Source organism: Phaethon lepturus, unplaced genomic scaffold (genome assembly GCF_000687285.1).
Source record: "Phaethon lepturus isolate BGI_N335 unplaced genomic scaffold, ASM68728v1 scaffold18507, whole genome shotgun sequence".
NCBI classification, from domain to species: Eukaryota; Metazoa; Chordata; class Aves; order Phaethontiformes; family Phaethontidae; genus Phaethon; species Phaethon lepturus.
In genome coordinates, this window is record NW_010551350.1 from 8,365 (window position 1) to 30,137 (window position 21,773).

The 21,773-nt window shown below is 40.8% G+C and overlaps 1 protein-coding gene across 1 annotated transcript in view; it reads left to right on the forward strand.

Annotated features, from left to right (window-relative positions):
• The first annotated feature begins 2,705 nt into the window (after nt 1-2,705).
• The window catches only part of GRHL2 (grainyhead-like 2 (Drosophila)), a 53,133-nt gene continuing 34,065 nt past the window's right edge, over nt 2,706-21,773 (forward strand). The window contains exons 1-7 of the mRNA XM_010290891.1: nt 2,706-2,710; nt 3,315-3,504; nt 6,498-6,565; nt 8,118-8,502; nt 12,509-12,561; nt 16,017-16,173; nt 18,663-18,774. Coding sequence (XP_010289193.1) covers nt 2,706-2,710; nt 3,315-3,504; nt 6,498-6,565; nt 8,118-8,502; nt 12,509-12,561; nt 16,017-16,173; nt 18,663-18,774 — 970 coding nt within the window. The remainder of the gene's footprint in view (nt 2,711-3,314; nt 3,505-6,497; nt 6,566-8,117; nt 8,503-12,508; nt 12,562-16,016; nt 16,174-18,662; nt 18,775-21,773) is intronic.

Consider the following 21,773-nt stretch of genomic DNA (forward strand, 5'->3'; position numbering starts at 1 on the left):
CTTGACCCATCTTCCTTAAGTGAGTGGTTCTCTGTGAATGTGGTCACTGATGGGTTTGCAGCTTTTGATAAGACTTGTAGATGTGTTGCTAATTGCAGGCTCCGACTGACTTTTCTCACAGGTGGGGGGGCGTTCAGAGCAGTTCTCTCCAGTGGGAACGCTGTTAGGTTTCTCGTAGGTGTCCTGCTTTGTCTTCCTCATGGTCCAGGTGCCACCAGAGTCACTCTCCTCCAAGCAGCTGCCTGCTGCCATCAGTTACACAGCTGGAACAGCTGGGGGTGCCCCAGCATGGAAGGGTGCCTGTCGGGACCAAGGGAGCTTACCTGTGCAGAGCCTTGCTCAGGAGATTGGGTTTCCTTGGCATATATTAAAATATTAAGTATTTACCTCCTCTGGTTATGGGGGACTTTGCTACCCCCCGTCACATTTGGCTGAAGTTGTCCAGGAGGGTCAGCAGTTGTGGAAAAGGAAAGGGAATGCGTGGGTACATGTGAGTCTCATTTCTTAAGAGAAACCCTCCCTCCCATCCAAACGACCTTAATTAATAGAGAAGTTTTCTTAAAGTGAGCGCAGTTGTTTTGGCTGACTGCTTTGGATATAATCTTTGAAATGATTGACCATGTTAAATCATGATAATTAGGTCTGACCATTAACCTCCCACAGAGCTGATTACAGGGATGGGGGTGATGAGGAAGTTTTTTATTTTTCTTAGTGCTATTGTTTCAGTCTGTTTGCAGAGTAAACACAATGAGTGTGTCGGTTGATTATGCTGCAGACCATCTCTCAAGCCAGAGGAGATGGATATTTAGTTTTTAATTGTGAAAACCTGGGTTTTAGAGAAAACGTGCTCTGGGGAGATGTTGGGGAGGCTCTAGGTCTGTGCACCAGTGCCTTTCCAGTCATCCCAGCTGTTCACGTACTGAGTGGCTGTTCCTAGAGCATTTATCCCCTTTACTTAGCTTCTCCCCAACACAATCGTAGACAGCACCTCTGAGGGACAGCACTCTCTTCATTGCTTTAAGATTGTCTTGACTAAGTTAGAGCAGCAGAGATTGACTCCTCCCTTCCAGCATTTCTGCAGACAAGCACGGCCCAGCTCTTAAAAGGTGTGTTTTTAAAGGGCATCTTGCAGTCTGCCTGTAGTGCTCATAAATCAGTTACGACTATCGCACGGCTCTGAGTGCTCCGAGTAACAAAAGGCAGTTATTGATTGTAAGGGAAGATTGCTACAGGAAGGAGAGCAAGCAGTATTTTGTGCGTTGCAATGGGCAGCCGCCCATGTGGTGAAACAGCCCGGGTTTAGCTGAAGGGGAGCTTTGTTGAGGAAAGGAGAATCCTTGCCTGGAGTAATTGCCTCTGAGCCAGGGAGAATTGGCTACTCCAGAGCGGGAACAGGCCCCCAGCTACCTCTGGCACAAACAACGGGGCTGTTGCAAATCTGATTTGAGTCGCTAACAATAAGGTATTGAAAAGGCAAGCAGACCTAGCAGTTCTCTCTGTCTTTCCTTGGGCTCCTAATTTATGCTTCAGCTTTGCTTGCTGAAGCAAACCTGTAACGACACAAATGTGTATGTGGGTAACAAGAAGGACACAAAACTTTAGAAGAGACAGCAAAAGGCCAGGCAGAAGGAAAGGCCCTTGGAAAAGAAAGGAAGCTTCTAAAAATCCAGATATTTTAGCTGAAAGGAAAATATAATCTGAACTGTAATTGTTGGCTCTATGTTGTGATACAAAGCTACGAAACGCTCTCTTCCCCCACAGAGCTCATAAAACTGTGCTCTATGTACCAGATGGATTATTTTGTTTTTCATTAAATAAAGAAACTTGTAAACAGTGCTGCGTACCATAGAGATGATAATCTCCACCATCCCCCTCCTCTTCCTTAAACACTGGAGCACGCACTTCGCAGGTTGTGCTTGGGCAGCGGCAAAGCCCCGGGTGAAGGCCCAGCCTGGTGGTCACCGTGGCTTGGGGGCCCGGCAGGACACGCTCCTGGCATCGCAGAGCATTTACTGCGTGGGTTCAATTGTGCCTTTATCAAATCCTGCTTCTGAAATCAAATAAAAGGCTCGATTGCGCAGCATTTGAATGCCACTCTGTGTGCGACAGCAGAAGTTGGTTGGGTTAGGTCTGTGGAGCTGGCACCGCTGCAGGTAGGGGATGGCAAAAAGAGGAGGCTGAATAACGAACAGTTTTTATGTAGAAGATAGCAAGAAATGTTTTATGAAGGTCACTGGGAATAACTACTAGTTTTGCCCGTTAAGTCAATATATTCAGTTATTCTGCTGCCTTTGCAGTTTTCAAATTTGTAAGGTGTAATATGTTAAAAGTTTCGTCGTGATCCTTGTAACTTGAGCCACAATTCTTGACAGTGCTCTTGCAACACGCACTAAGCAGCACACCCCTCGGTCCATTATTTCCCTGCGTAATCTTTTTGCCTACTATCTTGTGTAATAGGAATGCAACTTTTTTTTTTCATAGCTCTTATCAATAAGTTTGTTGAACATTTTGCAAAAGCAGGTACTATTATCTTCATTTATGTTTCCATTATACTGGAAATTTCAGCTATAGCTGTGGTGCAGCAGCTTCTCATGATATATGCAGGCACTGGTCAGTTTGGACCACTTTCAGGCTGGAGGAAACTGCTCTGCTGCAAATCCCACTTACTAATGGTCTTGTGTGTATTGCCATGGGTCTGTAACGAGATGTGGTGAGTGATAAAGTGTGAATTGAGACCAAATATGTTGACGACTTCTGCTCCGTCCACTGGAGCTCATGTACTGTTACAGAAAACCTCTCTGAAATTACAGACAAATTGCACTCCAAAAGCAGAGAATAACTCAATTATAAGGTGTACCCAGTTATTAAATACTGAACTATACTTGGTTTAGGTGAACACTACATTAGTATTAGATACATTTTTTAAATTCATGTCTTCTTATTGTAACTGATTTCAGTTAAATGTATTTTTCCTTAATCAAGTGTACATCTAGCAAAAATACTGGGGCAAAATGTGCTTATATTGTTACTTCCTTTTTTTCCAAATAGTTTTAAAATATTTTAATAGTTTTGTCTGTATATTAGTAAAAATACATTTGAATTATTATCACAAGATCTGCACACATTTAATTTTTTTTTGGTTAGGTACTGCAGGCACCTAAGACTGATAAATATTTATGTCACCAAGTTTAATACAGAGATGCTTGCTTAATGTAATCCTATCACTTTCATTGAGCTATGTGATGTTCTTTAACATGCCTTGTGAATAAAGTAATCCCTTCTGGATCACAATTTTATTCTTCCTGTCTATGCAGTAACAAGCGACTTGTGGCCTTAGTGCCAAATGACACTTCATTCAACACCAGACGAGCCTACACCAGCGAAGATGAAGCCTGGAAGTCATATTTGGAGAATCCCCTAACAGCAGCTACCAAGGCTATGATGAGCATAAATGGTGATGAGGACAGTGCTGCTGCTCTTGGCCTATTGTATGACTATTATAAAGTAGGTAACTCCATCATTATTCCTCCCTGCTGCACTAGCAGGGGACCACTCTAAGAGGCATCAAAAGAGCCAGTTCTCAAAAACAGAAGTCACTACTACTTGTTTTCTCTCTGATACTTGCATCAAGCACCCTTCCCATTTTAGGAAGGCTGTCTGAGTCTGTTTTGATGTATTTAGTTCTGGAGAGAAAACACAAAATCAGTATTCCCATATTAAATTTTCAACCGTGATTTTTTTTTGAGCGTTGCATTCTTCCTCTTCCCTTGCAAGAGCCTTGGATGAATAAGCCCCCTTTTTATTTCTGCTTGGATACTTGCAGTATTCTTCAAAAAGTGGAAAAGAGGAGGCCTTGTCCATCTGTAGGTTTGTCTGCTTTTCTGTTTCATTCCACACATGTTTTAGTTTGCTCTTTAACTGGAGTATCTCTCATCTGACAGTTTCCCATGTTGTTTTTATTTGCCTAATGATTGCAGTAGGCTGTATACAAACATACAGTGAGGTCTAGCTCTTGCACTGGAAGTTTGCAGTCTAAATAGAAAGGTGGAGGACAGAAATGGAGCTGGACACAGAGACAGAGATCTAAGTCAGGTTACAGGGGAAGTACTGACACACAGTTTCAGTTTATGTCAGGTTCTAAGCCCAGGGCTTTACCTACCATTTTGATACCACCTTACTTTTTCGTATATTTCATAGTGTTTAAGTAGAGCTATGGTCGAGATTTCTGCTGAAATCAGAGGAGAGTCCTACAGGGTGCATCTCTCTCTAATGCAGAAATTTCACTCTGAAACCCAGGCTGACCCCTTTGTACTCTGCAAATGGAATCAGTGTTGCCTACCAAGCACTGAAGTATGAAATTGTTAAACTATCTCAGTACTCCTGATGAAGCCACTTATGCCTGCATCAGACGGATGTTCTTCTGTGAAAGCCAGTAGAACAATACCAGCTCCTCTTGTAATTCATGAAGAAGTAGCAGGAATGGAAATTTAAAATTAGAAACCATTGCTTTTAGTATTTATTAGTATAAACGCCCTTAGAGAATGGACTGCTCTTTTTGGCCTCTACTACAATCATTGAGTGTTCATGAGAAGGGCTTATAGGAAAGTTGCCAAATACTAAACTTATGGTTAAATATTGTTTTAATTTTTTTACTGATTATATTTCAAGAATTGTTCCTTGCTTTTGTGTGGTGTTGTCAGTAAAGAAAAGCTTTTCCCAATGAGAAAGAAGAAAGGTCCTTTTCTCTACTTGACAGTCACCACAGTGCCAGAGTCTGTGAAGTTAATGCGGATCTGTAAAATTCAGGATGTGTATGAGAATCTAGAGTGTTGGCTTCTGTCTTAGTAATGCCTTTCGACGTAGCAGTTCATTAATCTGCTGTATTTTTTAAGTAAAAACAGGGAACAGACCTTTTCCTTCTCAAAACTATGTTCTAAGAGACATGTCGGTTCCTTGTTCCAGGCAGTTTTAAAATACTTGGGGTTCAGGTGGGATAAGCTGTGTTAATCTCAAAGCCATTTCCAGCACATTCAATCATAACTACTTCTGTCTTGAACTGAGAGAAAAGGATAACTTTTGTAGGTGCTCTCAAACAGGAACTTAAAACCTAACTTAAACCTCTGTGTTGTAATGTGGAAGTGTAGAGGAGGACTTCCAGTGCACAAGACTCTCTTGAATAGCCCTTATTTATCATCTGGCTGGCTCATTTGTTCTGACATGCTGGGTAATTTTTTTGAAGTACTTTTCCCAGTCAATAGGAATTATTTGAACTTAATTTTTTATTTTCCCTTTTTCCTTTTTCTTGTAGTGGTATTTACCTAAATGTAGACACTTCTTCAAGGATGAATACATGATTTTAACAGGGGAATCAACATGAGCAAGCTGTGACTTGGAACGCACTTCTAAAATTTATGAATGAGTTCTTTTAACCAACAGGATGCTTAATAGGGAGAGAGGATGTCACTGAGAGAAGGAAGGGCTCTGGCTAGTGCTCTCTGACTCTGCTGCTGTCGTGCAGATATACCTGATGTTAACCTTGGCTACTATAGTGCACTGTAGTATTGTTTTTCCTCTAAATTCAGATATTTTCCTGATACTTCTTTAAAGTATTTAAAGATAAAAGGCAGAGTTGTAGCCCATTCTTAGGTCTATTCTTGCTTTTTAATCCCGAGTTAACTGCTGTGATGGAGTAGATATACCTTCTTTTGTAAAAGATAGATTAGAAGTTTTAGCTCCCAATTTGCTGCTTCAGCAAGAAAGGAAAAATATGGTCATGGCAGCAGCTTTGCCCTTGGTGATTTCATATCTGTGCTGGTGTCAGGAAACTGGTATGTGGGAAGACAAATCTTTTAAGTCACTTTTGGTGTCAATTTTGAGTCTATCGAGGCGCCAGATTTGACTGGATTTTTACTTCTCATGGCTGTTGATGCACTCAGCAAAGCAGAAGTTGGTGTTCTCTGATGACATGCAAGCACGTCCCAACCTGTCCCTATGCTAGGAAAGGGAAGGATCCACAAGCTTTCCCTGGGTACGGGTCCTGCACCCTCCAGACTGCTCTGTGACTGGAGGACTTAGCTGGTGCTTGTGGTTTAAGTGAAACCCTTTTTTCCTCTGATCCAAAAGGGTTTCTGTGCAATGCTCATCAAAGCATCATGTCTTCTTTCTCATCTTTTATTATGTGTGTGGAAATATAAGCTTTTATTTTGAGATAGCTTGATCTAGCTTGATGTTCCAAAGATAAGGACATATAGAAGAGTGCTTTGCTCCAGATTTGTGTGCCCAAGAATGAGAAAAGGAAACAATCCCTACATTTTTTTCCCTTTGGAAACTATCTTTATGTTCACAGTCAGTCTCCCAAAGAAAAACAGCTCCTGGCATCTGTGAGCTAGACAACACTGATACGGTTACATTTTTCTAGTTGTTGCAGTAGAGCAGTCTGAAGCTGCAAATACCTGACAGTTGCATTTACCTGACCCCATGCCTGGTGTTGTTCTCAGGTTCCCAGAGATAAAAGGCTGTTGTCTGTTAACAAAGTGAGTGATAATCAAGAAGACCAAGATAAAAGGTACAGTATTATTCAAAATCATACACCCAGCTACTAACAGTGTTGATCAGTTGTGAACTGAAGGAATGATAATAGCCTGAGGGTTTATGGTTTTCTTCCAAAGGATAAAAGAATGAAGACTGTTTTGGGGTGCAAACTTTACTCCTTTTAGTTTATTAGAAAAATTAAACAGTATTATTAAACATGGAATTTGCAAAGTAGCAGAAAGTTTCATGATGTGTTTGTGTTTCGTTTTGTTGTTTTGCTGCTGCTCAGATTAGTAAAATCAGATTATATTGACAGTTGTATATTGGCTACTTTTCTTTAAATTTTCTTCTTTTGGAGCAAAAAATGAGTAGTTTGGCCTCAGTAACCTGATTTATACAGTTTTATTTAATTCAGGATCTGCCCAGAAGCAAATAAAGTAACTCTCTTAAAATCATTCAGTCAAAATGTTTTTCTCACTCCTCTCAGATTTTAACCATCCTCTGTAGGCTAAAAGTGACTTCAAGAGTCAGAGGAAGCTGACTCCTGCCTTTATTGAGACTTGTGGACAAGAGAGAGTGTATATTTGTGTAGGAAGAACTAAGTTTTTACATCTAAGAAGGTATCCTTGTGTAAAACTATAGTGGAGAGGAGCTACATAAGGTTTATTTCAACATATCTAATTCAGGATAGCCTTAGATGGTCTCCACTAGCTGTGTAAGGTGAAAGTTCAAATAGGTAATAGTGTAAAATCACTGTTTCAAAATAGAATATGAAACTTCTTTTGAGGGACAGTTTTTCTTCTGTGCATGCCAGAGAAATTCCTAAGTTGAGTGTGATTGACAAAACTGGCCTTCGGTGGAAAGCTGAGAGAGAGGAACTGTAATGTCAGAACATATCTCCTGGGCTGAAAACAAAGCAGTGTGTTACACCTACTAAAAGTTTTACGAGTTAACAATTTTATGTCAGTGCAGCTACTATCAGCAATCAGATTGCTTTCAACAGCAACCGCAGTTAGATGTGGGAATGCTGCTGGAGGTTACCTTGCAGCCGCTGTAGTTACTGGTCTACTCTGATAGAATGGGATTCCTGGCCTTGCTCTTTCAGAAGAGCATTGGTACCAGAATTACACAGACAGCAGTGGCCTGTCAAAAGCCTGAAAGCATGCATCAGCGTATGAATTTTGCTGTTGATATTCTGCCTATTTCACATGCAAATTGCTACTGTGAGTAACCCATACCTCACCTTACTCTTTAAGCTTATTTTGTGCTTAAAGGCTGTTGCACTGGTGGATTGATTTTGCATCCAAATTATAAGCCAAGGCAAAAGCCACCCTGGATTTCCAGAATTTATTATAACAAGTCATAATGATTATGGATCAAATGAAAAGTATTATCTTTACCTAGCTGTTAAAGAGTTCTGGACCCCTCTGCTTGCCTCATGATGTCTTTTCCCTAGTATTTCTTATGGCAATGCCTAATCAGAATTGAAAGATCTCCTTCCTTGCCGTCTAAGAACATTAAGCTATTTAAGGAGGAGATTTACTCTATTAGGACAGTTCATAACATTTTTTGGTTTTGTCTCACAGAAATTGTCTTAATACCACGGAAGCTCAGAGTAATTTAAGTGGGGGAGAGAACCGCGTGCAAGTCCTGAAGACAGTGCCGGTTAACCTTTCCTTGAACCAAGATCCTTTGGAGTCCTCCAAAAGGGAATACAACACAAATGTGTCTGGGAGCTCGACGCCCATCACGGGGACTGGAGTGACTGTGGTTAAAGCAGAGGAATTCACCCCTGTTTTTATGACCCCACAAGCACACTATGCAAGAGGAGAAAATGAGGAGCACCGAGGTGTTATCTTTGAACCATATGAAGTGTCCAACATTGCTCCCCACACAAATTATCTCAAGGACGACCAGCGCAGTACGCCTGACAGTACGTACAGCGACACCTTCAAAGATGGAGGAACAGAAGTAAGTTTTTCACCTCAAATTAGCATCTAAGAACTCAATAAAAAGCTATAAACAAGATAAGAAGGTTTGAGCTACCCACAGGAGCCATTAGAAAAGCAGTGATTCTTGTTTCAACAAATTAATCTCTGCTTCTTGCCATGTTCCTGTCAGTCTGTGCTCTGATTATAGGGGAGCAATCATGAGGTGTTTCAGAAGACAGTTTTAAAGTTGTTTATTGGAAACTGAGAATAATAGATCTTTTGTCTTCTGGGATATTGTGTCAAGTAGAGGATAGTTGCCATTCTGAAAGAAGATGTGTTATCTGTTAACGAGATCTGCCTTCAGACCTATTCATAACAGTAAGAAATAGCAGCCACTTTGTAACTGGGAAATTCCTAATGTTCTCCTGAAAGTGCAAATGAGCACTGTCAACTTCTGCTGCTAGATAAACCCAAGTAATATATTCAGAAGCTGTCTGTGGCACTAAGCTCTAGTCTGCAACATGGGCAAGTGAGAAAACTGGTAGAATTAGGTGACTAGAGGGGAATGGAGAAGTTTAACAGGCAGGGAAAGACTCGGGTGCATGTATATGTAGGGGAATGTGGAGGAATGAAGGGAGACAAGGAGCCGTCTTATTACTATTTTACATTGTTATGCTGAGGCAAAGTAATTATAAAGTCAGCTTTAATATGGTGAGGATCCTCTGGCTGCTTTTGCCTGCTGCAGAATAATGCAAACAAGGCAGAAATGTAGAAAGGTAGAAATTATGTAAATTTTTGACTGTACCTCTACAAATAATTGGAGATATTAGGTGGTAAAACTCTCCTTGGATTTTGTCCTCCAACTCTATAAAATTGTAAATGTAAGAAAAGTACAAGGCAAGCTATATTAAGGCTGAGTTAGTCTGACTGAATATATAAGAAATTTACTGTGAGTTTGTGTACATGTATTACAGAAAAGTAAATTGTCTCCACACAAGCATCACAGATCAGGATGTGTGGAGGTGAAATCCATTGTCAGATATAGAACACATTTAGGTCAACTAAGTGAATAATTAATGAAGAAATCCAGCTTGCCATTGAAAAATCAGTAAGATCAAACCTTGGATTAGAAACACGGCTCTGCATTATCAAATCACATAATTTCAGATATTTTTCATTGTTACTGGTGAATGACTTTTTATGGGAGTCTGGTGGTACTGTACCCACAGCTTCCCCTGGGGTGCTGTAGCTGAGCGATCCCGTTAGGCTGGTTTGTTCTGAGCCGCGCTGCTGAGAGCTGCCCGAGCAGTCAGCCCGCGCTGTGCAAAGTGCTGTCAAATGCGCTCCTCTGGAGCCCTCAGCACAGGAGAGACGTGGACCTGTTGGAGCGGGTCCAGAGGAGGGACACCAAAATGATCAGAGGGATGGAACATCTATGAGGACAGGGTGGGAGAGTTGGGGTTGTTCAGCCTGGCGAAGAGAAGGCTCTGAGGAGACCTTCTTGCAGCCTTCCGGTACTTAAAGGGGCTTATAAGAAAGGTGGGGACAGACTTTTTAGCAGGACCTGTTGCAACAGGACAAGGGGTAATGGTTTTAAACTAAAAGAGGGTAAATTTCGGCTAGATATAAAAAGGAAGTTTTTCCCAGTGAGGGTGGTGAAACCTTGGCACTGGTTGCCCAGAGAGGTGGTAGATGCCCCACCCCTGGAAACATTCCAGGTCAGGTTGGACGGGGCTCTGAGCAACCTGATCTGGTTGAAGATGTCCCTGCTCATTGCAGGGGGAGGGGACTAGATGAGCTTTAAAGGTCCCTTCCAACCCAAACTATTCTATTATTTTATGATTCTATGAAATGTGCAGCTTGTTTAACTTGGAGGTAAGAAAGGTATTTACATCTATACCTTGGCTTCAGATCCCAAACTTACCGTGTTATGGTAATTTTTGTTGCAATAGTAATATTTTGTATCCCAAACTCCATGTTACAATAATTTTGTTACAATGTTAATATTTTGTTGTGTGTTTTTTAAAATGGCTGGTTAATAACAGGGTACCATACTTGTCACCTAGACTTTCCACAGTCTGTGGAGAAAGAGGCGGTTCAAATCTGATTGCCAAAAGCGGGTGGAATGGCTTGCCGGGTGCACTCACTCCTCTCCATCTTCACCCCCGCTATTAACTGTACAGGGAGAGTGAACAACTAACTTTAACTAGGTCCCTATCTGTAGCTGTTAGGTGAGATGTGTGCCACTGTTAGTGGCCTTCCAGCCCCAAATGCTCACGTGCATGTGGCATGGGAGCGGGAAGAGCTTTCCCACCCTGCTGCAGCCTCACTCAACACTTAGCCTGTCCCTTAATTTTTTCTCAACTACCAAAATTCCAGGATGTGCTTTGCCCCTACGGTGCTCTGACTGTTGTGTAGGGACAGCTGTGTGAAGCAAGTGTGGGGAGAACATAAGGTAAGATGTCAAAACATAACAAACGCGAAACTTGTGTTAAATCAGTGTTTAAAGTAAGAATGCAGTTGTTCTTACTAGTTTTCCTATTCACTTTATGAGAATGGCTGGGTTTGGCTGCAGTAGATTTGCTGTGATACCTGCTCAATTTTTAAACACATTATGAATACGTATTTAGGTATTGTTTCAAAACGTTTATTGAGTGACTTAGTTCTGTTATGCTGAAGGAGTGCTGAGTTTTTCTAGATCCCTGTGGTAGTGGACACTGGTCAATCATTTGCTTTGTCCTTCGGATACAATTTTAACAATTGCATAAATGTACCTTTCTCATCTCATTAATATTCTTATTTAGCTGTGATTAATTTATTAGTCCTTTATAGAATAGATAAAATATTTGAGAAGTAAGTAAATTGAATGTTTTTTACGTTATCAACCTCTAGCCTTCATAAAAAGTGGCTGGAATGTTAATATGCCACCATCTTTATTGTAATACCCCTCAGATGTTAGATCTCTTAGAGTATTATCTAAGTATTATCTATTATCTGTCAGTCTTATCTATTCTGCTGCTCTTGGATCTCCTTGACTTTTGACCTTCAGGAAATATTCCTAACAGGTCCATAATACCTTTGCACTTAACTAGTATCTGACTGAATATTTGTTGTGGCACAGTTGTGCATAAGGTAAAATTGAAAACTATTTTCAAAATTGCCTGACTTGAGACTTCTGGAAACAAAATAGCTTTTAATTGCTAACTGGTGATCAGAAAAGAAATCCTGGAGATTAAATGTAATGATCCATCAGTGAATCAGAAACACATCAACAAAAACATGTTTCAGGCAAAAGACAAGCCAAGAAGAAGCAGCAGGGCTTACATAGTAGAGTACGAACGGGCTCATTTGCTTAGGAAGACAGAGTACAAATCCTTGCTTAGTCTATGCAAAAAGATTTCATTTTTTTTCAGAATTCCACCTCTTGATACAATTTTTTTTTTGATAGATGTGTTTTAATTTTTTAAAGAGTGACTGTAGGTCTCTTCATCTGGTAAAGTGCGTTTCACTCTAACAGAATCTTATAATGAAGGTAAAATACTTTCTTAGCCTGCGTCACCACTTCTATCAAAATAGACAGTATAGCAATCTAAATTTTTGTCAGCAATTCATTGTAGGCCTTGAAGGACAGCTGACCACACACATATTTTTAAATAAAGCAAAACAAAACAAAAAGTGAAGTCTCTAGGAAAACTATGATTTCATCTGAAAGTCTACTTGTCTTTGAGGTGGGGTACATTTTTACAGGCTCGTTTTAGAATATATTAATGTGTAGGCAAGGAGTTTAATATGGCAGAAGTTGTTTTACAGTTATATTCCTGTAGCAGTTAGGTTATGAAGAACTCTAAAAGCATAACATAAATGAATTATCTCTGTCAATTCTCGTGTAAGGACCATGTAGGATCCACTCCAGTTTTTAGGGATTTTGAGTTTTAATGGCTGATGGTTTCTTCTGAGGGGTCCTTAAATAAACATAATTCTACTTTTGTTAGTATTTACATTTTGATTGTATGAAACTATGTTTAATTGTTGTTTTTATTTTTCAGAAGTATCGCAGTGTGTCAGTGGGAGCTGAAGAATATATTTACGAACAAACAAGGTATGGCATAAGCTTTGAAATGTGTTGACCAACATCACATAGGAACGTATCAAGGAGAAGCTGCCTGTGTCCACTTCCCACCCTCCCTTTCATCACCCTGGGGCACCTGCAGGGCTCCCTTGACACTGCCCAGTGTCATTCTCCCCTTCTTCTCCTGCGCATGTTAGCTTTCATATCTGACCAGTTTATATCTTCATCTATTGTCTTCCCTCAGCGTTCTTTTAAGTTAGCAACTCTGAAGCCTGGAGATATGCAAGATTAAAACTGTTAAGAGAGGTCCCCCAGGTAACAGAGCACAGCTTTGACAGCCATGTCATGGAAAATTTTCCCCGCCTTTCAGGATGGCAGGATGTACAAGCCAGATGTCCAGGATGGTTGAATTGGCTCCACCAACCTTATGGAATTCCCATCTTTATTTTTCCCTTTTCCTTTTTTCTAGTTAATTCTAGTAGGTTTTCTGGGAAACCCTCTGTCTTTTTACTCTGCTTGTTGTGGTACTTCATATTTACCTCTAAAATAATATAAATGAAGTATCTATTACAAACCATGTAAAAAAGCCTAAGAATTCCAAAATGTTTCTAAAAAAGTTTCAAAAATTGAAGTTTGAAAGGGAAAATGTCCTCCTTAAGAACAGAAAAATGCGTGTGTAGAATGGGCAAGTACTACAGGGTTACTTTTAACAAATAAAGACTGTGATCAGTAAAGTTTATAAGCTGATGCTTTGTTTCATACTTGTGAGCAGTCCTGTTTCTATCCGAGAGATTACTCTCACTTTAGAAACAGGAACTTGCCTACATATTTTTCCTGGAGTAGGCATATGACTGCTGCTGTAGTGGAAGTTCCTTATGGCTTGATCTTTTTTCTGAGGAATATTAAAACAATCATTAACTGCAGTGAGCTCAGAACTGAGTCATTATATAGGCAGTACATATGAAACAGATATTTAGCAAAGACTGCTCACTTAGTACACTGGATGTTTATAAAATTGAATCTGGAAGCATTGGCATCGTTAACAATTCTCAGACATTAAGTCTTTCATGCTATGGCCCAGGTCCACATTAGAATGAAGCCTCCCAATGCAAACTAAGAAAAACGAACTCACATCTTTCTGGGAGTTAACTGGAAGTGATAGGTGCTTCAGATTGAAGAAAAGCAGTGGTGAATATGAAAGTAATTGGACGCCCCATAGAAGATCCCTTAATGACTACACGGGGATTTAGTTAAGACTCATGGTGGGATTCAGAATAGTATTATAATCATTTGAGTGACTGCAGTAAGTTTTAAGGGTAATAGTAATCCTCCTGCTATAGGACATGCTTTGATTGCCAAGTGGGAACAAGAAGAAAATTCCCAAGCGGTGCCACACAGCTACTGCAAAATTGGCCAGGTGCAGGGTGTCTGGGATTTACATTTTTTGATGTCTTTCTGAAACATATAGAATGCCAGGAAACAGAAGACCAGACTGTGACAGACTGTAGGAAGCTCTGTTAAGACACTGTGTGTCTGACTTGTTCATCCTAGGCCTTTCTCAGCACATGTCCTCGTTAGGCCTTCTGTCTGGTGGGAGGTTTGGAGGTACATCTCCCAGGGCGCTCAGCATGCTTTGGTATGCGTCGTGCAGCAGTCTTGCAGCACGCAACCTGCAGTCCTTTGTGTGACACTAAATCAGAGGATGTGCCCGCACCGCTAATGGACAGTCAATCCATAGGACAAGCATATGCAGCAGGCTGGATGCTGGGTCTGCAACACCAGTGGTTCTGCACTTCCAGTCCACTCGGACGGGGCTGTACTGCTTGCCAGTGTCGACAGAGCCTCCGTTCCCGTTGCACACAGGACAGAGGGACTGTGGCAGCGCACACCACAGTGGGCGGCAGCGGAGGGGACCGCAGTCCCCTTCGTGCTGCCTTTCCACTCTGCGTCAGAGCCTTCGTGCCGGCAGCAGCTGCACTGCTGGGAAGCGCTGCTACTGTCATCAGTGGGTTGGATAGGGGTAGGTTAGTGTTTGCTTTTTACCTTAGTTTTGCTTTGATTTGTAACTTTTTTAAGAAAAAAAAAATGGATTTCCATTTATAAGATAGAGTAATCAGAAACACTTAGAAATTGTCTTGATAGTAAACTAAATAATTGATACTAAACTGTCTGAAAATTCTTCTTTCAGATGGAAAGACAGTGGATAAGGTTATTTTTTTTTCTTCTGCCTTCTCTTCAAGTGGGGATTTAAATGTTATTATTATTCATGCATTTTAGTGATTTTTTTCCGTTAGGTAGTTAAAAATGTTTTTGTCTTCCCCTTATTTCCATATTGCTATGGCAGTGTTATGATGATCCAGAATTTTTGCTTGAACTAGAAGGTTAAGGATATGCTGTTATTTTGGACCAACATATTTGTCCTTTTGGTTCTACTCCAGCACTGCTCAAATACTTTGCTGAATTAGGACTTTTGTGAACATGCTTCCCCCGTATCTCCAATTTGTGAGGACATCTTGTAAGTGACTCCTTGCATTAAGCTTCCTGTAGTGACAAAATGCAGTTTGAAGAGAAGATTTATTCTGCAAGGTTAACATAATTTTTCATTTAAGAGAATGTAAGGAGCTGCAGGCATAGTTTTTATAGGATTATTGTTCAAGCCCGTTATTGGAGGAGGCAGTTGGAAGAGGCTCTGTGAGAATGGTGTTCAGCTAACAGTTCACTAGTTAATGGAGCTTTAACTTTTCATGATTTGAGAACTACTTTAAAGATGGGAAGTTCTCCTGTGAAGGAGGATCTTTTCTAAAATCTGACTTCCAACAGAAGAACAAACTCTGTTTTTCTTTAATTTTTGTCTTTTTCTAAAGGGAAGTTACTTGATTGCAGATAGAACTAAATGTAGGTATTTTGTTCTGTCTGATTAATTTTGAAAAGAAGGCTTGTAAAAACCTTGATTGCATGTTATCTTTACACAAATTAACCTGTTGTCTCTTCTGGTTGTATTCCTTCTCTGCCCTATGCTGAAAGTAGCAGTTGGACTTCCTATTCTCTGTGTTCATCTTTTGCAACAAATTTTATTCTGTTTTGGTTTTTTTTTTAATTTCTCTTTCTTTGACAATTCCAAGTTTAAATGTCTGTGGAGGTAGCTGATGTCTTGAAAATTGTACTGAATTCCCTCCTGGTATTTGACACACTCACTGTGGGGTATGTAGTCCTATACTTCATGATGGTTCTTTTCAGAGAAAGTAAAGATGTGATCTTTGCTCTGAGAGACTTACAGTCCAGATAGTTTTACACTTGATTGCCAAATCTGATGAACTTGAAAAAAGAAAATCACATTTTTAAATACCTGTGTGACCTTTTCCTGGAATTTTAATATTAGCTCCTTATGCCTTGCCTATACAATGCATGAAATAATGAAATGGGGACAAAGAGGAAAGGAGAAAGTGATATGGATTTTATTGGTGTTTCTCTCCCTCTCTTTTCAGCAGCACTTTTCAGTATACACTAGAAGCTACCAAATCTCTGCGTCAAAAGCAAGGGGAGGGGCCCATGACCTACTTGAACAAAGGACAGTTCTACGCCATCACCCTGAGCGAGACGGGTGACAACAAATGTTTCCGGCATCCCATCAGCAAAGTCAGGGTAGAGTCCAATTTCTTTCCTAGATGGGAATGGAGCTCTGCAGATAAATGTAGTTGTGTTTGGTTGGTTTTTAATGTTTTTCTTTCCTGTGGGAGAGGGAAGCCCAGTGTAAAGGCAGGAGAGTCATACTGATGGTGGTCTCAAATATTTTGGGGTCCAGTTTTTTCAAAGTGTGATCTTATGAGTTAATTATATACATACCTGCCTCAGTTTATGGTTTGGCAGGATGGTATTTGCACAGATATTGCACTTGAAATTGGTGAACTTATCATTGCTGTGAATAAAGAAAAAAATCAGAGAACCGCTATATCTACTGTGTAAGTCCATCTTTACTCACTTGTGTACTTCAGCAGCTGCTTTCCAGTGCATTTCAGCTAAAATATGAAGAGTTGAAGCCATTCTTTGTGACATAAATTTTAAATCATTTATATCATATAAGTGTGAGCTTTCACTTGATATTCACCCAGAAGTATGACAAAATTGATGATTTGCATCTTAGATTCCATGGGTAGAACTGGAGCTTGGGTATTCAGCAACATCTGCCTGGTGAACAGGCCTCCTGATTTCCCTGGTAATGTTTTTGAGTAAGCAAATCCTAGCCCAGTAACCTTGGAACAAACAATGAGCCTCACAGTTGCTGCTCTGCAAATTTCACCCTGAAGCTGGAAGGGCTGCATATGTATGAGGCTGCAAAACTGTTTCCATCAAAATAAATGAAGTACGGTAAAAATGTTCTGACTTTAGTCTAAGGAACTAATGAAAGTCAACGTAAGCCGTGAAGCAGAGAACAACCTACATGTTTCTGTCATACATGAAGTTTAGAGACACTCTTCCTAAGGAGAGGCAATGATGTGTAAACCTGAACAGCAGTTAATTTTTAGCCTGATTTCCTAAGGACATGAGGCTGATGATGGCGTATTGTTGTTGGCTGAAGCTGATGTAAAGACTTCACTGCTGCTGGAAAGTCTCTCTCCCTGCCAGCCACCTGTTCCTTCCCTCAATGTAGTGCCAGCTCTAGCACTTGTACAGCTGAAACAGGAGTCAGGAGCTTGCTGGTCTGGCTGAAAACAAGTTCTTATAAGTCTGGTTCACTGCACAGCCGTGTGAATTTTGAAGCTGTGGCAGCAGAAGGGTGGAAATTGTAAAAGAGAGATGGGACCATTTCTTTTGGAGGATGTACAGTTTGCAGAAGATTGTGAAACCACACGTAACTTTCACGATCATGTTCTGTTTGCCAGGCCCCCAGCCAAGTGACTGTTGAATTTATTGCCAATTCCATCCAAACCTGACAGGGGCAAGAGGTTTTGAAGGTATTAAACCTCTACAAGTTCCATGTAAGTGGTTCATAGAAGAAAAAGATTAATGCTCTCCTTGGTGGAGAAGCTACAATCTGCACTGCCAGTTCTGGTTAGTGCATCAGCTGCCCAGCCAGCACATACCTGATGGCCAGCCAGTATCCATATGCATAACTCAGGACTCATTCATGGCATATACTGCCTTGTGCCCATGCAGTAGCTAGACACGGAAGATACAGTGATGACGTTCGGCTTTTATAGGTGGAACGGAGATGGTCACAGAGCACATGAAGGGTTACGGTGGTTACTGTGTGGAGAGACATAGATCATGAATCAATCGTGATCCAGCTCCTCAGCTTATGAAACAGCTTGATGGTATTTTTTATGAGCTTGGTGACTCAGTGTTAAAGGAAGAATGGGAACAAAAGAGGATATTTAAAAATTCTCTGTGATTTCTTTTCACTTCAGTTTACCTAGTACAAGCGTTCATTCATTGTATTGTGTTCTTTGTTTTGCTTGCCTACAGCAGGGTGTTTTTAAAAAGCCTTTATTACTTATGTGAAATTTGGCATAAAGTTTCAATCTGTTTCCTTTGAATCACACAGTTTAACAAAGGGAATTCAGAACTTGAACTGAGAAGTTCAGCAAAACTCAGTAAATAGTCACACTGAGTTTGTCATTAAATACATGTGTGCAAGAGTCCTGCTACCGAGAAGGGTATTTGGACTATGTATGTTAAAACTAAGAATGTCTTGCCTTTAGCTAGTGAGCCTGAGCCCCATAACAACACATCAATTTACAGTGTAATGTCGTCTTCCAGACTAATAAGGAATCTGAACTCCAACACTTGGGCTGGACTTGGATCAGAATTGGAATTGAGGATCCTCTGACTTTGAAATGACCACTTTTTACTTAAGGGAACTTAGACTTCTTAAGTCTAAGAGTACGATTACATTTTATCAAGAACATAATCCTAGGCTCTGTGTTATTTTAAAACTACATTTCTTATTCCCCGAGTCTTTAAGTGCATTGCAATATTGGACAGGAATAAAAACCAGCAATCTTCTACAACCAAAGTGCTGGGGGAGGGCGATGACTGGATCAGCATTAGAGGCATATGGGAGGTCTTAATTTTTGTGTTTCTGACTATCAATGATATTAACTGATGCAAACCTGTGCTGTTGATTTTCTTAGAGCGTGGTCATGGTTGTTTTCAGTGAGGATAAAAACAGAGACGAACAGCTGAAATACTGGAAATACTGGCATTCTCGGCAGCACACAGCTAAACAGAGGGTCCTCGACATTGGTGAGTGTAAGAGAATCTCCAGATGTTTCAGGGAAGATTGCAGAAGGTGGAGAACTCTGGTACCTTGCACAGGGATGTGGTGGGATATATTGGCAATGGCTGCAAGGCTTGTACCACAGTTTTTAGCAATGGCTCATCCCTGCTAGGACTGGGATATGGGATCTATGAAGCAGGATGGAGACCATGCAGAAGGAATGGTCCTCATTAGTCATAAAGAAGAGATGCCCCTTGCATGCGTATTTAATGGTGTTCCACCTTCTGCTGCTGGGAAGTTGAGTTCTGCACCTCTTCAGGAGCGGCAGTGTTTGTTTAGTTTTTCAAAGGCCGATCCACTCTTTGATCCAGTAGCAGCCCACATAACAGTTATGTTAGCTAATCTGATGTGTAAGTGCAGCCCGAAAGTGAAGATGCCATCATTATGGTGACTGCAAAGGAGCGCACAGGACTCCTACACCCCTGCTTTTTGAGTCTTGTCAGTGTCACAGAGAGCTCTGGTGTGCTATCCTGAGAGACCTGTTCACCGTTCATCCCATCTAAGGTATTTACAAGCACATGCAACCACAACTGCCCTATCCACATGCTTGGGAGATTTTAGCAGAGGAAGAACACGTACCTGCTGCCAAGGAGCCTGGAGTTGAAATCTGTGGGAGTGTCTAGACATCAAGCACTTCTCCCCTCCCACGTGCAGTTTACACACGCAGCCATCTGCAGCGGATTCCAGTCAAAGGAGTCGGCGAGACCAAAGCAGACAAAGTCTATCTTGTTTTGACCGCCTGAGGGAACCAAACCATTGAATGGCAGGAATGAGAGGGGGCAGAGAGGAGGGGGAAAAAAAAGCAGCTTTACTTGGAGAGAGCGCTGCAAGACTTCAGGGATGATCAAACACTTATAGTACTGGGAATCAGTCCCTAAATGGTCCTGCTCATGCAGTACCCTTTGACTTTCAGATGCTGTAGCCTCCACTGAGGCTGGCATTATTTAAAGTCAAGTGTGTTTGGTCAAAGCAGCTCTTCCTGAATCTCATCTCTGCCTCTTGTCTTGTCATCATAGTTCTGACTGAACTGTTTCCCCAACTTTTTTTTTTTTGGCCTTTGGGGTAGTTAAGGCAGTTAAACCTCCACCCCAGACCAAATGACTCCTATCATGACACGTTAAAAGAGCAAGTATGCCACGTCACAGCTATTTCTGAAGGCTGCCTGTTTTTTTGTGCTAGTCCCTACAAGCTTGCAGTGCTAATGCTCATACCTTCGAAAGTATGTGCTGTGGCGCTTGTTCCACTGCAGTGCCAACACCCTCCGACTCCACCGCACTCGTGGTGTACCAGCACATTGCAGTTCCCTTACCTGAACGAGTCATCTTATGAATGCATATTCTGTAAAATAGTGCTCTGCAAAACAAGTGCTGTACATGAGCTTTGTGTTTATCTGTGTTAAAGTAATAGTTTGAGATGAAGAAGGAGGGAGACACCTTCGCTGTTTTTAGCAGGCATGAGGCAAAATAAAAAGCTGACTTTTCTACAGTGCTGTGCTGTGACATTGGATCATTAGTTTTTTTTTTTTAAATAATGTCACATAAAGAATACAATACTAGATTGCAGCAAATATTGATTATTTAGAATCAGTACCATAATTTGACAGGTGCTGGAACAGGTTCAAACATGGACATAAAGGGTGGGTGTGGAAGCTTTAGATTGGGGTTATTTGTGCTCCAGAGTCTTGCCCATATTTTTTTGCAGGATAGTTTGTATCAGTTATGTGCACAATACAAAAACTACTACAATGGTCTGTAATGCATGCAAATGATTAGTGTTTAATGTTGAAAATTGCCATTGTTTAATATGCAGTTTACCCAACAAAAGAGGAGATAATTCCTGTAGAGATGTTTTCTTGCATATCGAAGAACCCCAATTTTCTATTTCTGGTAACTCACAGCAACAGAAGAGGAAAAATTGTAATCACACTAACAACTTTCAAATATCCTTGGATGTAAATGCTTTCTTAATCTACTGAGGATCCTTCTTTAATTATCTGTAAATTGAGGGGAATAGGATGCACTTCTGCTTTTAAACAGCATGTCACATAGACACTCCATGAGATTCGTGTTTGGCAATTAAGGAAGCAGAGAGGCATGTGTTGGGGGAAGGCAAGAGTTGGTGGGATGTGAGGTTCTGACAGCCTTTTAGGAGAAAAAAACATGTGTCTTTACAAGACATCTTGTTCATGTCTTTCCAAAGTGCACCTACACAGCACGCCCATATGCAGCAGTCAGTTGCATGAGGCACTTTCTGGTGAATCATAAATTTAAGGGGTGGGTGGATGTGTGCACATGCATATTAAACTACTTATGTGTCTTCTAATTCCTCTCATTTCCATTCCACACTGAATTTAGATAGTGAAGCCAATGACTTCAGTTAGAAAGGAGATCTGAGTTCATGATGGGAATGAAAAACCTGCCTGCCCTCTCAAACATCATGTTCATGTGCTGCATCACCAAATATTTTGTGCTGTTCTTATGGTCAGAAGAGTGAATTTCAACTGTATCCAAAATCATTCATGTATCCCAGGCACATGGTTTCAGTTGCCCAGTGAAATGCCAGAATCCCTGCATTTCAGATGAGAGAAAAGTATACTGATTGCACGTCTCAAATTATAAATAATTCTCCTTGCAGCAATGGTCTTGTTAGAAATGATTTTATGACAGTTATTACCTAGAAATTATTTTTGAGAGACCAGCAGTTGATTTTTAGAAGGGCAAAGGAAAATAATATTGAAACCATTTGGGTGTCTCATTTATAGAATACAAACCCAACCTCTTTCTATAACTGATTGCAAAGCTAAGAATCAGTGTGCTTCTGAAGCACGGATCTGGGCAAACGTTAGATCAAGATTGCTGCATGGCTTAATCTCGGCCCTCTGGCACCGCGTCCAATTACAGCCATTACAGCCCTGGAGCACTCTAAGGAAATGTATATGTCCCAGGGAGAGTTGATGCATTTGCAT